General features: G+C 36.7%; 1 protein-coding gene and 1 long non-coding RNA gene across 3 annotated transcripts in view; one reads left to right on the top strand and one right to left on the bottom strand.

Moving 5' to 3' along the window:
* LOC306648876 overlaps positions 1-16,714 on the top strand; it is a 603,819-nt gene that overhangs the window by 160,423 nt on the left and 426,682 nt on the right. The window lies entirely within an intron of this gene.
* VCPKMT (valosin containing protein lysine methyltransferase) lies at positions 1,374-16,455 on the bottom strand. Of its 2 annotated transcripts, XM_079119187.1 has the most exons (6): positions 16,162-16,453; positions 15,961-16,071; positions 15,717-15,789; positions 14,664-14,783; positions 13,605-13,709; positions 1,374-8,981 (listed from the first exon to the last, which is right to left on the bottom strand). In XM_079119187.1, the coding sequence occupies exons 1-6, from the start codon at positions 16,425-16,427 to the stop codon at positions 8,967-8,969; spliced, it is 690 nt and encodes a 229-aa protein (XP_078975313.1). In that variant the 5' UTR covers positions 16,428-16,453; the 3' UTR covers positions 1,374-8,966. The 2 variants fall into 2 exon arrangements, with proteins under 2 accessions (XP_078975313.1, XP_078975314.1); XM_079119188.1 differs by lacking the exon at positions 15,717-15,789 and having other exon boundaries at positions 15,972-16,071; positions 16,162-16,455.

The raw sequence follows: 16,714 nt of genomic DNA, 5'->3' as shown, positions 1-16,714 counted from the left end.
CCTGAAATTCTGGTACCTCCCTGAGCCTTATCTTGGATCTTCTCTCACATTTGGGATGATTTACAAGACTTCCTCTTTCACTATCCACCCCCTCCAAATCTACTTATTATATGACTATTACACATTATCTAACTACTGTTGCAGTATGTGGTTGCTCAGGCTAAAGTACTGCAAAGCGCACCATTGAGAGGGGATGCCATTCACATAGCAGATGACATTATTGTTTTGAAGTTAAATAAAATCCACAGTTCTAATAAACTTACCACATCACAACACAAAGTTTTATGGAAAAGAGTCTCTTTGTGATGAGTACCAGGGTGCTATATGGACTGAAGAGGCTTTGACTCTACCAGGATGCTCTATGGACACCTATGTGGCTTGCTACATCTCATTTAGTCTAGCCCCATGATGGTTCCTGAAACCATCCCTTCCCCTCCATTTCCACTGCTACTCCTTGAGTTTAGACTCCACTTCCCCTGTGTCTCTTGCCTGGCCATGGTTAATGCTTCCTTCCTGATCTTTTTGCTGCACATCTAGTCCTTCTCCAGTTCACCCTTTCAACTGTTGTCAGAGTGATCTTTCTACAACAATCTGACAAGCTGACTTCTCTGCTTATTTAAATACCTTCTTATTGCTTACAGAATTCAATGTACACTTCTACATATGGCATATAGGTGTTCCATGTTCTTCCCCTGGCCTCCTGCCTACCAGTCACTTCCTACACAATGATCTAACCACACAGAAACCAAGTTTGATATGCTTGCACTATTTGTCTATATTTTACAGGTTGTCCCAAGAGTTTCAATTTATCCTTCAAAAAAATCAACGCAATGGTCCCCCCATGAACTCCTCCCTGGCTGCTCTGTTAAAATCGACCATACTTCCTTTGCACTGCCACTGCAGCTAGTTTATATCTTTATTATTGCAATTCTGGGAGAATTTTTTGCCTATGTTCCTCTTATTATGGGTGAATGGACAGCTTAAGGATATGGGATGCATTTTAGTGATTTACTTGTCCCTAATATCCAATAGAGAGTGATGTGTATCCCTGATACCCAGCATAGAGCCTACCGATTGAACCAAATGAAAAAAAATGCATTGCAAGTTTCAAGAAGTCATAGAGGGTGGATAAGGGAAGAGAAAACATATTATGGATTGTTTATGTAAGTTGTGTTCTAGATGCTTTATACACAGGACCTCAGCTTTGAGTTAAATGTGGAGAAAATGCAAGAGCAATGAGCTACATTTCATTTGTTGTTCCTTTTCCGTAAGTATTCTGAAGGCTCTCCAGAAACTTCTCTGCTAATTTCTGTCCTCTGCAGCCTCTAAAAGTCTGTCATACTGGGCTCTTCATGTTTTCACAAGTGGACTACTTCTCTCTTTTTCTGTACATTCTGCTATGAATTACCAAACCAGTAATGTTCTAAACCTTACTGATGTCATACAGGATTTTTTTTTTTTTTTTTTTTAAATGAAAGTAACCTCCTGATTCTTTCCCCCTGTGACTGCTTACTCTACTCCGTGGCAAAGGTGGAGTTTAAAAAAGAAAATGAAGAAATCCGGGTGGGCTGGGTCTAGTGGTACATACCTATAATCTCAGCTGCTAGGGAGGCTGAGACAGGAGGACTGCAAGTTCCAGGCCAGCCTCAGCAACTTGGCGAGATTGTATCTCACAATAAAAAATAAAAAGGACTTGGGAAATAGCTTAGTGATATTGCAACCCTGGGTTTAATCCCCAGTATCTTCCCCTGGCAACAAAATAAATAAATCTGAATGGGACATAAAAGTAAATCACGGACACAATGATAAACTTGGAACTCTTTTTTTAAAAAAATATTTTTGTTGTTGTTGATGGACCTTTATTTACATGCGGTGCTGAGAATCCAACCCAGTGCCTCACACATGCTAGGTAAGTGCTCTACCACTAAGCCACAACCTCAGCCCAGGAATTCATCCTTTTAAACAACTTAAGATTCTCTTTTCCTGGATCATGTTAGGTGCCACTTACTTAGGATAGTTTCTTGAGTATTCCTCCAGCTTGCAAGAATTTATCAGTCTGAAGTCTCAGAATGAACAGTTTAGGTTTAAGTTGGGGAGCCTGCCTCCTTCCCTACCCTTGCTTATCTATAGTTATCTAGCTTAACTATAGCCACAATGCTAGTCAGAAGGCACCATTCTCATTTTACAGAAAGGGGAACATTCAAGGAGTTTAAATTGCCCAAGGAAACACAGCTAGATTAGTGGTCAAGTGAACTGCTTTCCTCTTCAGAGAAAAATAAGACTATTCAAGCTTGGGTGCGTGAAGGAAAGGTGATCAAATCTAGAACTCAAATGGGACTGTCTTCCAGAGCTAACTGGGAATTCTGTTCCTACCAGCTATACTATACCTCTCCAGTTTGCTCCTATTCCTTGGAATCCCAGGTTAACAACCAGACACTTATTTTATAAGGGCAGAGAGTAATAGACTGAATGTGGGTGTCTAATACATGCCTGAAAATAAAAGCAAAATTCTGAACAATTAAAAAAAAACCTTGTAACAAATTTTAGAAAGAAGATAGCTATTTTAGAAGAACATCATTATACTTCCATCCATAAATATCACTGAAATCCAAAAACATTCTCTGATTAAACATTTATTACTTGTGATAGTGTTAAACTTGTTTTTCCTGTTTTTAAGTTTTAGATACCAGTCCTATGTTCTAGTTCACGAGATTATTCTTTACACTTATTCTGAATGCTAAGTGTAAAGCTTTTCACCTAAGCTTTGGAAAAGTCATGTTATTTTTATTTAGAGCACTTTGATATGCATCTGTTCTGTACATGCAGTACAAATTTTCAGAACACATTCTTTTTGGCGGAGTGTGATTCAATGGGGATTTAACCCAGGGGCACTTTACCACTGAGCTATATCCCTAACCCTTTTCTACTTTTTATTTTCAGATGGGCTTACTAAATTGCTGAGGCTGGCCTTGAAATTTTGATCCTCCTGCCTCAGCCTCCTGAGCCACTGGGATTACAGGTGTCCATCACCGCACCCAGTTCAGAAAACATTCTTTGAATGTGAATACACAGTATCATTGGTACTGTACCAACATCTCTGGCAATGATTTCTCTAAGCAATAATGAGCCAATATATGGACCTGGAATTTAAGTAGATTAACAACTGAGTTAAAGTAAACTTTCTAAAAATTGCTAAAGAGGGTTTGTAAGTACCATTTTAATCAATTGCCAGTGGTAGCTCAATAGAACTAATAACCTGAAAGAAATTTGCTAACTACTTATTTATGTATATAAGAGCTGTGTCTAGACCAGCTCTTTTTCAAAAGTCTTAATTGTGCTTTGCAAGGAAGAAATATCAACATTTTCAACCTTGTGAATATTAAAAAATGTGAATCAACTCTTTATCAAAAGATGTTAATACAGGTAATAAGATTTCTAAAAATTAAGACCAGTTATTTAATATTCACAATGATCTCTTCCATCAGTAGCTAATAAAAAGGCTTGAAAGTTTAATATGCAGTAAAGCATATATGCCACTTTATACTACAGAGCAATTTAAAGCTTTCTCATTTTGTCTGTTGATAGGAATCCTGCCTGAGGAATTAGTTAAGACTTTGCATCCAATCACATACTTATTACACACACAGTAAAAGACCATTTATCCTGGAAGCAACTGCTGTAAAGCTCTTTTATAATTAATATATCTAAACTCTGACAATATTGTTATGTAGACCTTAGAAAAATGACCTTCTGCTGTACTTTAATTACCTGCTACCTACCTGCTGTCAGGTTTAACAGAGGTAAGAACTAGAAGGAAGAATTGGCGAAGGGTTGAGGTCAATGGAATGTTAATCTTGAAACTTCAGCCAGCATACCCTGGCTCCCTATTTAGAGAAGGTAATTTCTTCAGTCCTTGTTGGCCTTTGAATGCTCATGGCACTTGCTTTAAAATTGTAAAAAATTAATAGTAAACAATTATTTTTCTTCTACCATATTTTCCTCTTTGTATAACTGCATACTTGTTCAAGTAACAGTATAGTGAATAGTGTTCTCAACCTTCTTCCATCCCAGTTGCCACTCCTAACAGGAAGGGAATGTTTACATGCATCCTATATTCTGAAAAAGATGCCCAGATTTCACACTGCAACAAATAAAATCAACTGGCATTTTCCAAGTTCCCACCTGTAATTCTACCCCTACTCTAATCACATTTATTGAATTTACTATGTGCTAAGTACCTCTGTGGACTACACTTATTAAACTAATTTAATCCCCATGGATTGTATGAGGTAGGTAGTCTCATGATCCTCAACACATGAGGAAAATAAGGCACACAGAGTTTAAATAACTTTCCCCAGTTAGCACAGCTAGTAAATGGCAGATAATCTGGTTTTAGGGCCTACCCTCTAACATGCAGTTTACAGAATGCACATGAGAAAAAAGATTATCATGCAGATAACTTGCTCTAGCATATTTTTAAGTCTATTATTTGCAAACTATCATATCTTTCTATTAGTAGTAAATTACTTAGAATGTATCTCACAATTGATGGAAATTTGCTGGATATTTATAGAACTCCACCAATATATGAGACAGTGTCCTAACTCCAATTCCTGACAGTCTAAACTTAACTATTGGAAATGATTTCAAAATTTTATTGCTTTCCTATCCAAAATAATGAAAAGTAAGACCTTTGCTTTTTCCTTTGCTTAATTTTTAGTAAGTTTTGTTGCCATATTTTTTTTTCTGTATTTGTATTATTAGGTCTCTCTGGTTTATACTGAACTGAATATTCTACTTTTACAATGTTATCAAGAAATCAAAATACTTTCAAATCCAAATGTTTCTTTTTTAAAAGAAGATATAGTTTTAAGTTGTAGATGGACATAATACCTTTCCCAAAAGGCAAATAGCTGACCTAAGATTATAGGATTGTGCGATAACCAAAGATAGAGCATTAGTCTTTTGATGTAAAAACTAATACTCTAATGAGAAAGGAACACTGATTTCAAAAACTAATTAAAATTAATTAGAAGTTTCAAGTACCTCAGATGTAAAATCATGTATTATGTAAAAGGTATTTTCAAGGTGAATTTAATTTTAAGAGCTTCACTTGAACTAATTTAGCCTCTTAAATGCCTGCATCCCTCTTACACAATGTATCAGTAGCAGATAAAATGTTTAATGAATTGCTATTGATGTAGCTTTATGAAGATGTTTGATAAAAATGTATCAAAATGAAACAAAAATAGGGGCTGGAGTTGTAGCTCAGTTGTAGAGCTAGATGTGTGAGGCACTGGGTTCCATCCTCAGCACCACATTAAAGAAATAAATACAATAAAGGTAGTGTGTCCATCTACAACTAAAAAATAAAAAAATAATAAAAAAAAAAGAAAAAAATAAACCAAATACAATTTTATAAGAAAGTGATCCAGTTTTACTTACATGTTATCTTCTGAAAGGAGCTCATAATAAGCTTTTTTTTTTTAAAAAAACAAATTTAGTTCACCTTAAAAATCCAAGTGTGATTAACTCAAAATAGATTCTATTTTTGCAACTTCCTTCCTATAAACTGTTAAAGAAAAGAGAAGTAATGCCATCTACAGGGAACCTTCAGAACAACAGTCATATTTGTACAACCCACACTCTTTAATATAAAAAAATCTAAGTTAATCTCATATGTAACATCATTTAACAAGGAAATTTTCAAGGGAAAGGGTAAAAAATTGAAAAGGTGTGTGATATAAAAAAATCCCACTAACATGAATTATCGATACTTCTTAAAATTTACCTAACTTCACTTCCAAATTCTCCTACATGATCCATAGATGTTTGGTTAGGAACTGCAGCAGGTTAAAATGCAAAGCTACTCAATCTCAAAGCTCTTCAAAGTTATAGCTAATAGAGAGAAAAGACTCAAGTCATTGGAGAATAAACCTGTGACAATTTTCTTTTCCCCACTGTTGGATCCCCCTTTCTTCTAAGTAGCATCACTTTTATCTTCTTGACTAAATTCTCTAAACTTGTAGGTATTTTAATAGTCTTTTTCAGTTTCTGGAGCTCAGTCCTATTTATTTTAAAATCTCCTATTTCATAGACAATTATATAACAGTTCTTCCTTGTTATGCAGCATATGCCCACTCTAACCATAGATGATTTCATTTTTATATACTTCCCTTCTCTCTGCTATCTTCCCCTGGGGAAGTACCTACTAAAAGAGGTTTCCTTATTGCAATGGCTTAATTTAGGCTAAATATTAAAACCATCTCAACTCCTTTAGTAACAACACCACACCTCTAACTTACTTGGACTGGGATGGGGCTTGAGTATGAATTTTGCGGTTTTCAATTTTACAGGCAATCTCTCATGCACCCTGGTTTGAGAAATAATGCCTTACTGTGGGGTTGTAGCCCTTTCCCTAATTGGCTCCAACAGCACTCTAACTGGTTTATAGGTTACAATGTGCACAGTGGCAATACCCCCTTGCCTCCTGGTTTGTTCTTATGTTGTTTCCCCAGTCACTAGCAGTGCCTTGAGACTGAACAGTTAGCTATATGCTAGCTGACCCCAGTTAGTGGCATCACACCTCATTCATCTGCTGCAGCTAACCCTCTCCACGGCCCCTGTCCCAGGTGCTGTATAAGTCTTCTAGCCCCCAGCTCATGGATCAGTCCTGGATCAATCCTCAGGCTGGCAGAGTCCATCTATCCTTCTGCTACACTGAGCCCACATCACTCCTCCAATAGTCTCCAAGCCCATCTCCATGTACAGAGTTAATCTGGATAAATCCAACCCCAGGAGAAAATATTGGTCTTCCCTACTTACAATCATCTTGAATCTTGAGTTATGGCCTCAGGTATCCTTCCTATGGTTTCTGAGTGCAGATGCACTGTTTCCTCCCCTGCTGGGAGAGCCAAAGGACTAAATTCCATTCCCAAACACTGCACTCCTCCAAGAGGGAAATTCTCCCAAGGCTTCCCTGGTAGTTGGTGATAAAGCAAGTTCCCTCAACTGGTACCCTTCAGTGAGCTCTCTGCAGTACTCACTGGTCCTGACACTAATGGTTCTCTGAACTCAGATCATGGGACCTGGCATGTTGTGATACTTCATACTGATATTTTCCCAGAATGGGATGGGAGGATAAATACAAATCACTTCTACTGTCAGTGCTTTAGGTCAGTTCCCCAGAAGCAGACCAGATGAAAGTATGCAAGTGATTTATTATGCATGTGATAAGTAAAGGGGTGGTGTAAGCAAGACAGGGAAGGCAAGCAAGTGTAAGATTTCAGCAAATTTGTGTAGAAACTGACTTCAGTCTGATTCACTCAGAAAATTTTGGACTGTAAGTCACACCTTTCTGGGATAAAGGAGTTGGGCTGTCATAAAGTAAATCTATGGGTATTTCAGGCCAAAGACCCACAAACACTACAAATTAAAAACTGAAGTGAAAGAGAAAGGAGGGCATAAAAATTGGAGAATGAAAAGGGATATGAGAAATCCAGCTGGACTACAACAGTCAATGTTAAATTTATTTTCACAATTTCATGTTATGGAACAAGCCAAAAAGTTGTCATTTGTCCTAAGACCTCACTAATAATAGCTAGTGCTATCTGTAACTATCAAAAGCATCACATATTTAGGTTCACAAACTGCCTGGGGGAAAACTGCTTAAGGAAATGCTGGGTCAATATGACCAAAGTATTTTGAAAAAGAACAAAGCAAACCTTAAAGACTAAAGTAAGCCTGAAAGGAGAACACTTATTTCCTTTGCTTTGATCCTCAAAGACTCTAAACAGGGCTACTTTTGCTCTTTCTGGAAAGCAGTCACCTGCTTTTAGATGTTTGTTTTCTTTAAAGCTATTTCTGAAACATTTGCAAAATCACAGGGTCTCAAAATCCATATTTATTTTAACACATAAAATGTGCCATCTAGCACCAATGCTGGTAAATACCAGAATTCCATCTGTCACCATTCTTTGGAACCAGTGTGATGGAAGTCCTTGACATGTCAGTGCATATGTTCAGAAGATTATAACACAAAATAGAAGTGACACAGCATAAAAATCATGTGATAAATGTATAAAGAACTACATTTGTAGTTATTCAATAACCTTTCATTGTTTCATATAAACAAGTTAACTTAATGCCAGTGTTTTTAAACCAGATTTTCCTAGAAGACAATCACAAGGAAAAAGTTCATGAGCCACACAAGTGCATAACCCTGGAATTGGGCTTCCTATTTTCACTCCATTCCCAAATGAAAAATTTTATAAAGGAACTTTTTGTTCCCCCAATCCCTTGATTTTTCTTCTTAGTAACTAAGTATTGTGTTCACTATTTAGATTATTTACCCATTTATGGTAAAAAGAATAAAACTTTGGTCAATATAAGTATATAAGACAATACCCTCAGGGTTTTTTGTTGTTGTTGTTGTTTTTTTAAGTAAAAGGGCAATTAAGCATTAAAGATATCATATGCTAAAATTATTGCCTGATTACATAAAAGTTAAATATTTAAATTTACTTAATTTCAAGACAAACTAAGGTTTACTGGCTTGAATTTAGAACATTATTTAGTGATATATCTCTAGAAATTACATCAGTTTACCTCTAGTTTCCTGAAAATGTGTCAAATCAACCATGACGCTTCACTATTTACTTTTAGCAAACTTTAAGCTAACCTCAATACCATTATTTTTATTTGAGTAACTGACCTCAATGTTTCTTTTAAGCAGAACTTGATGCTGAGGCTAAGTAAAGCTAAGATGGACTTCGGGCCCATTGGCAGGCAGGCAGTCATTTTTCATATTGCAGGCAGACCATGGTGGTTGTCATCCATATATCAGATCTCTAAGGACATGCTGGAAAAATCTGTAAACACAATCTTCCCATGCTGTATTCACATGCTTCAGTCACTGCTTTTGCTTACCCAGGTTGTTAGAGGCTTGGGTAAGATGGCTAAACATTTCATGATGGCAATTTCTATAAGAAAAAAAAAAGGAAACTTAAAAAGATTGATTTTCATCAACAACTATTTATGGAGTACTTAATACTAGGCAATATGCTTACTGAGCTAAATGCAACTCAAATGAATACCCATGTATAATGAATGTTTAGAGAGTTTTTAGCTGATGCAGATATACTGGACATTATCAAAATTCAAAACCTTTGTGCTATGCAGAAGACAAACTACCAAAAAAAATAAAGACAACCTGCAGAATAGGAGAAAGTATTTTACAAATTGTATATCTGATATTTAGAACTCTTAAACTTAACAGTAAAAAGACAAATAACTCAATTTGAAAATGGGTCTTAATTCTAGAGACAAGATATTCAATATCATTAATTATTAGGGAAATGAAAATAAAAAACACAAGATCCTATTTCATACCCCCTCAGTTGGCTGTAATTAAAATGATAGACAATAGCTTGGGAATACAGTTTGGCCATTCCTCAAAAAGTTAAACACAGAGTTCCTATATAACCTAGCAATATCACTCCAGGCATATACCTAAGGGATCTGAAAACATACTCACACAAAAAACTTCCACATAAATGTTCACAGCAACATCACTCATTACAGCTAAAGGCTGAACAAGTAAAATGCCACCAACTGATGAATGGATGGGTAAGATGTACATATTCATACAAAGAAATATTATTCAGACATAAGAAGAGTAAAAGCATGCCACAATATGGATGAACCTTGAAAACAATGTGGTAAGTGAAAGAAGTCAGACAAAAAGAGACCATACAATATGTGATTAATTCATATGATATGAGCAGAATAGGCATATAAGTAGAAACAGAGGTTAGTGACTGCCAGGGGCTGGAGACTGGAGGAAATGAGTGGTTGCTAATGGTATGGAGTTTCTTTTGAGGGTGATGAAAACTTTTTGTTTAAAATGAAAACATTTAAAATTACGAAGTGGTGATGGTTTATGTGACTCTGTGGATATATTTACACTGAACTATACTTAAAAAGGGTGAGGGCTGGAGATATAGCTCAGTTGGAGCGTGAGTGCCTTGAAAGCACAGGCCCTGGATTCAATCCCCAGCACCACAAAAAAAAAAAAAAAAAGTAAAAGGGTGAATTTCATGGTATGTGAATTATTATCATATTTTAAAAAAGGAATGATTCTCTGCAAACAAACAAAATAAAACAAACTCTTTATATTTAGCAACCCAAAATCTTTATGTCTTAAAAAATTTCTATTTTTACTACCCCATTCACGATAGCATCGAAAAAAATAAAATACTTGGGAATCAATCTCACAAAAGAGGTGAAAGACCTCTACAATGAGAACTACAGAACACTAAAGAAAAAAATTAAAGAAAACCTTAGAAGATGGAAAGATCTCCCATGTTCTTGGATAGGAAGAATTAATATTGTCAAAATGGCCATACTACCAAAAGTGCTATACAGATTCAATGCAATTCCAATTAAAATCCCAATGATGTACCTTACAGAAATAGAGCAAGCAATCATGAAATTCATCTTGAAGAATAAGAAACCCAGAATAGCTAAAGCAATCCTTTGCAGGAAAAATGAAGCAGGGGGTATCGTAATACCCGAACTTCAACTTTATTACAAAGCAATAGTAACAAAGACGGCATGGTATTGGTACCAAAATAGACAGGTAGATCAATGGTACAGAATAGAGGACATGGACACAAACCCAAATAAATACAATTTTCTCATACTAGACAAAGGTGCCAAAAATATGCAATGGAGAAAAGACAGCTTCTTCAACAAATGGTGCTGGGAGAATTGGAAATCCATATGCAACAGAATGAAACTAAACCCATATCTCTCACCCTGCACAAAACTCAACTCAAAATGGATTAAGGACCTTGGAATCAGACCAGAGACTCTGCAGATTATAGAAGAAAATGTAGGTCCCGATCTTCAACATGTCGGCCTAGGACCAGACTTCCTCAACAGGACTCCCATAGCACAAGAAATAAAAGCAAGAATCAATAACTGGGATAGATTCAAATTAAAAAGCTTTCTCTCAGCAAAGGAAACTATCAGCAATGCGAAGAGAGAGCCTACAGAGTGGGAGAAAATCTTTGCCAATCATACTTCAGATAGAGCACTAATCTCCAGAATCTATAAAGAACTCAAAAAACTCTACACCAAGAATACAAATAATCCAATCGACAAATGGGCTAAGGAAATGAACAGACACTTCACAGAAGAAGACGTACAAGCAATCAACAAACATATGAAAAAATGTTCAACATCTCTAGTAATAAGAGAAATGCAAATCAAAACCACCCTAAGATTCCATCTCACCTCAATTAGAATGGCGATTATCAAAAATACAAGCAACAGGTGTTGGCGAGGATGTGGGGAGAAAGGTACACTCATACATTGCTGGTGGGGCTGCAAATTAGTGCAGCCACTCTGGAAAGCAGTGTGGAGATTCCTTAGAAAACTTGGAATGGAACCACCATTTGACCCAGCTATCCCACTCCTTGGCCTATACCCAAAGGACTTAAAATCAGCATACTACAGAGATACAGTCACATCAATGTTCATAGCTGCTCAATTCACAATAGCCAGATTGTGGAACCAACCTAGATGTCCTTCAATTGATGAGTGGATAAAGAAACTGTGGTATATATATACAATGGAATATTACTCTGCCATAAAGAACGATAAAATTATGGCATGTGCAGGCAAATGGATGAAATTGGAGACCATCATGCTAAGTGAGATAAGCCAATCTCAAAAAACTAAAGGACAAATGATCTCGCTGATAAGTGGATGATGACACATAAGGGGGAAGGTGGGGGGAGTTGGTGTTAGGGTTAGGGTTAGGGTTAGGGTTAGAGTTAGGGAGGGGGACAAGAATGGAGGAAGAAAGGACTGTTTAGAGGGAAAAGAAGGGTGGGAGGGTTGGGGAGGGAGGGAAAAAAGAATAGAATGAATCAAACAACATTACCATATGTAAATTTATGATTATACAAATGGTATGCCTTTAACCCATGTACAAACAGACAAACAACATGTATCCCATTTGTTTACAATTAAAAAAAAAAATTTCTATTTTTAAAACTGCACAAGGCTTCAGCTAAAACTGAAACCCTTAGCTGGTTGTGTTGATGCACGCCTGTAATTCCAGAGACTTGGGAGGCTGAGGCAGGAAGGATCACAAGTTCCAAGTCAGCCTGAGCAACTTGGTGATACCCTGTCTTAAAAAAAAGAAAATACTGGGATGTAGCTCAGTGCTTCAGGGTTCAATCTCCAGTACCACAAACAAAAACTGGATACCTTAAGACATAAAACATTTTTAAATTTTGTCACATTTATAAAAGGTGTCAGGGCTACAAAATGCATGAGATATAGTTTTGCAGATTAAAAACTCAAGGTGTGGGGCTGGGGATATAGCTCAGTTGGTAGAGTGCTTGCCTCGCATGCACAAGGCCCTGGGTTCAATCCTCAGCACCAAAAAAAAAAAAAAAAAAAAAAAAAAACTCAAGGTGTCATAGATGTACCTTGCATAAAACAGTGACTGTTACACTATGTAAAAGCACCACCAAACAAGGGGAACAAAAATGAATTCTATTTAATTGGGTGCATTTTTCTTTTATGAACAGATCCGTCTGATTTTATTTTACTTTGTTAAACATAATTTGAATGACTGGAGAAAGTTCACAAAGGTATCAGCTGGCATTTTAAAATTTCAGAGTTAAGAGAAACTATAATATAAAGAGGTAAGTCAGAATGAATGCCACATCATTACCCTATGTAAATGTATGATTACATAAATGGTACGCCTCTATTACATGTACAACCAGAGAAACAAGTTGTGCCCCATTTGTTTACAATAAAAACAAAACAAAACAAAACATGGAACACTTGTATGTTCCCAAGGTCTCTTTCCTGAAATACAGAAGCCTTGAAATTCTAAATAAATAAATAAATAAATAAAATAAAGAGCTAAATCACTTGTCTGAGATAATGTCCAACACTATAGTCTGAATAAGTGTCTCCAAAAGGCCCATATATTAAAGGAGGAAGTGGAATCTTTAAGAGGTGAGTCATTTGGTATGTGTCTTTGAAGGGGATGGTAGGACTCTGTTCCTTCCTCTTTCTTTTCTTTTACTTCCCAGCTATGAGGTGATTGGACTTTCTCTGTCATATGACATACTGTCTTGTCACAAGGCAATGGAGTTAACTAATCAGACTGAAACTGTGAGCCAAAATAAACTTTTCCACTTTTTAAGTTGATTAGCTCAGGTGCTATGTTACAGTAACTGCTAACACATTCAATTACAAAGTTACATAAAAATGAAGCCTCCTGGGCTGGAGGTTTAGTTCAGTGGTAAAGTGCTTTCCTTCCATGTGCAAGACCATGGGTTCAATCTCCAGCACTGCATAAAAAACAAATAAGCAAAAAGCCTGCTTTATTTAGAACAAGAACCAAAGGCAAGACAAATGAAGTGATCTTAATACTGAGTCAGTGCCTGAGTCCAATGAATAGTCACAGCTGTTTTACCACATCAAATTCAAGGCCTTAACCACACATTAAGCCCAGAAACAGTGACTAGAAGATGAAACATCCTCATAAGACAAAGAACTGAAAATGTACTTACTGATTTTTTCTTTCTGATGTATATAATATGGATATCTTCACTTCGATATTCTTCATCATGTTTTTCCAAAGGAATTTTTTCAAAATCAAAGTCTAGCTGAAGAAGCTATAAATGTACGAGATACACTTTAAACTGAATAATATGAACAGACCTGTCGTAACAGAAGGTACAAAGATGGCTATCTCTGCAGGAGTACTGACTAGGAAGGGGCACTGTGGAAGCCTTGAGGTTCCACAGTTCCTTCTGTGTATTTTTATGCTGGGTAGTAGTTATTTGGGTGAGTGCTTGATATATATGCATTTTACTATGCTTTACCTCAATAAAATTTATTTTAACAATATAAAAAAATTAGAGTCCCCAAAGCTCAGTAACATATTTCATATTCAAGAAAGATATGAAAAAAAAATTTTATCATATTATCTGAGGCAGTCATATTCTTGCTTCCTCATTAAACCAAAGCAGTTCATCAGCAGAAAAATGTTGCAGATGCACATTCAAAAAGATTCACTTGTAATGGAATTGATTTTTGTCCATAAAAAGGCCACCTCTGGGGAAAGAAGTGTAAAAGATGCTATGTACTACATTTGCAACTTCCTGTGAGTCTTTGACTATTAAAAAAAAAAAGTCCCTGAACACAGATAGGCATCTAGGTTGGAGGATTCATAAAAATGTAGAGAAAAACAGAGAAGTAAAAATTTATCACCTCCACATTTCTATCATGCATTCTCTAAAAGAAATATATGTTTCACTGATATGTTCCCAAAAGCCAAGATCATGTTTAATTAAGAAATATTAAGAACTTTCTCAGAAAAAAACAAAGAGTGTCACCATTATTATTTTATACTGTTCTGTAGATTCGGTATGAACTAATTAGATAAGAAATAAAGGACAAGAATAGAAAATGGGGGTGGACTTGGTAGAATAGTGGATTGTAAAGGGTTCCCTACTTGGGTTCATACAAACAGGATGTCGCTCACCCCCAAAATTGCCATACTAGAATAGACACATATAGTCTTCCTGAAGGGTACTCCCTACAAAGATAGATCTTATAATCCTCACCTCAAAATATTTTTTCTCAATTTCTGGATTTTTCCCCATTGTACGTTGTTCATAGCAACATATAATGCAAGTTTCAGATCCACTGAGATCTTTCAGTGTTTTCAGCAATGGCTCCAAAGACTATGCAAAAAAAAAAAAAAAAAAAAAAAAAAAAAAATTTATGACTTAAAAAAAATACATATTTTATGACTTTAAAAGGATTAATTCCCCTATAATTTATCCATTTTTGAATCAATACTACATAGCACAAGTAGTTAAAGTTCTCTAGCAATGATTGGTAAACTCCTCTTACCTAATCAATTATTATACTACAGTTTTCAGAAAAAGAATTCAAGTGTTTTGGAGTTCCTATAGGAAAATGAACAGTACTGATATCACTCTTAAAAGTTTAACTTCATTTACTCTAACTTAATGCAGGATTTAAAGAATCAACAATTTATCCTACAAAGGTAAATCTGACCCTAATTTGAACATGGGCTGGCTCAATGCTCATTATTTTAAAAGTAAGTGATGCCCACAATGATACTATAAACCAATCCTTAAAGAAAAATACTGGGTCTAGTAAATCCTGCCATAAAACCATCAATTCTTTAAAATGCAACTTAATTTTCCTGGTTAACATGTTCACTGGGAATAGCTAAGGGTAGGGGTGTGGAGGGGTGATTTTAGGGCTGGGGTAAATAGTAAAGCACTCACCATGTGTGAGGCCCTAGGTTTGATCTTCAGCCCTTCCTAATGCCTGGACCCCACCAGGAAAGTTTTTTAAAAAAAGGTTATCTTTTCATAACAGATACAAGAGGTAAAATCCTTTAAAATTTCTGGAGAAGCTTCTAGTAAAACGCATATAACACTCTTCTCAACATGATTTACAGGTCTATATGCTAATCATGAATGTATGTAGGTAGTGCTGGGGACTCTCATCGTCTTTTTGCTACCTCATCAACCATAAAACAAATATCCTGAATTCAGAGATGTTAAAATGTGAAGAAATGTGTTTTTCAGAATAAAAAAAAGGTTCACGGATTAGAGAGATTTCACTTATTGAACATTTACCTCTTCATAGTATATGCAGTCAGCCATCAGTATGTAGTCTGGTGGAGAAGGAAAGTCTTCTATTTCTTCCCCCCTTAAAAACGTCAAAGATGTATTTTAAACTGTTAATGTAATAATTTAAAATACTCTTGCTTTATAAACAAGAGCCAAAAAGTTCATTTCGTATTACCACGGTTTTAATGAAACGCAATTTAAAATGAACTATGACTCGTTATCTTAAAACAAGCTGAAAGGCCATACAAACCATTTCAGTACCTTGGCTTGAACAGATCCAGTGACAAGATGTTTGTTCATATTAATATTCATCTTCAGCAAGTCCTGCAATTCCTCAAGATCGGTGACCACAACATCTGCCCTATAAAATAATGTTGATTGAGGCACAGGGCAGGTAGCTGGTAATCTGAGTTTCCCAAGCAACGCGTTGTCCCCTCCCTCCAATTCTTACCCGAGGGTAGCAGCCATGAGTCCCACCGCCCCGGTGCCCGAGCCCAGCTCCAGCACCGACCGCCGGCTCAAAGCATGGGCCCCGTCGCCGGAAAAACCCGGCGTTTCCAGGTATTTAGAGAGAACAATGGCAGCGTCCCAAACAACGCAACCCACACCACCGGAGTCATATTGCTGCAGTCGTAGCGCTGTCCCATCCCGCTTCTCCAGAACTCGCACAAAGCTCCGCAGTGGATCCTCCACCATCGACTCCAGAGCAGCCGCCATCTCTGCCAGCCACCGAGCGCAGCGCGCTTAGTGACGACTCATCCGCGCGCCGCTCGAGAGGGGCCCGTGCCTCCTAGTGGCGGATTGGCACCTCAGCGCTTGCGCGAGTCAACAAAGCCTGGAAGGCTGCAGGACCTGGGCGTAACCCAGCACTAGCCGCCCTCTTCCACGCCTTCTCCCGTAGTAAACTGCGCTTGGCTTAAGGAAGAGCTACTTTAAGCCACTTTCCCAGATAAAACTAATATAATTTGCTCTTCTAAAAACAAAGCAAAACACAATAGTGTTTT

Source organism: Sciurus vulgaris (genome assembly GCF_902686455.1).
Source record: "Sciurus vulgaris genome assembly, chromosome: 2".
NCBI classification, from domain to species: domain Eukaryota; kingdom Metazoa; phylum Chordata; class Mammalia; order Rodentia; family Sciuridae; genus Sciurus; species Sciurus vulgaris.
Note: the sequence above shows the minus strand (reverse complement) of the source record. Positions and strands in the feature narration are given on the sequence as shown.

Excerpts from the sequence above, each read along its gene's own strand:
- VCPKMT (XM_079119187.1), bottom strand. The coding sequence starts at position 16,427 with ATGGCGGCTGCTCTGGAGTCGATGGTGGAGGATCCACTGCGGAGCTTT. Across the intron at positions 16,072-16,161 it reads CTCATGGCTGCTACCCTCGG|GGCAGATGTTGTGGTCACCG; the intron begins GTAAGAATTGGA and ends ATTATTTTATAG. Across the intron at positions 14,784-15,716 it reads ACTGCATATACTATGAAGAG|TCTTTGGAGCCATTGCTGAA; the intron begins GTAAATGTTCAA and ends TTTTTTGCATAG.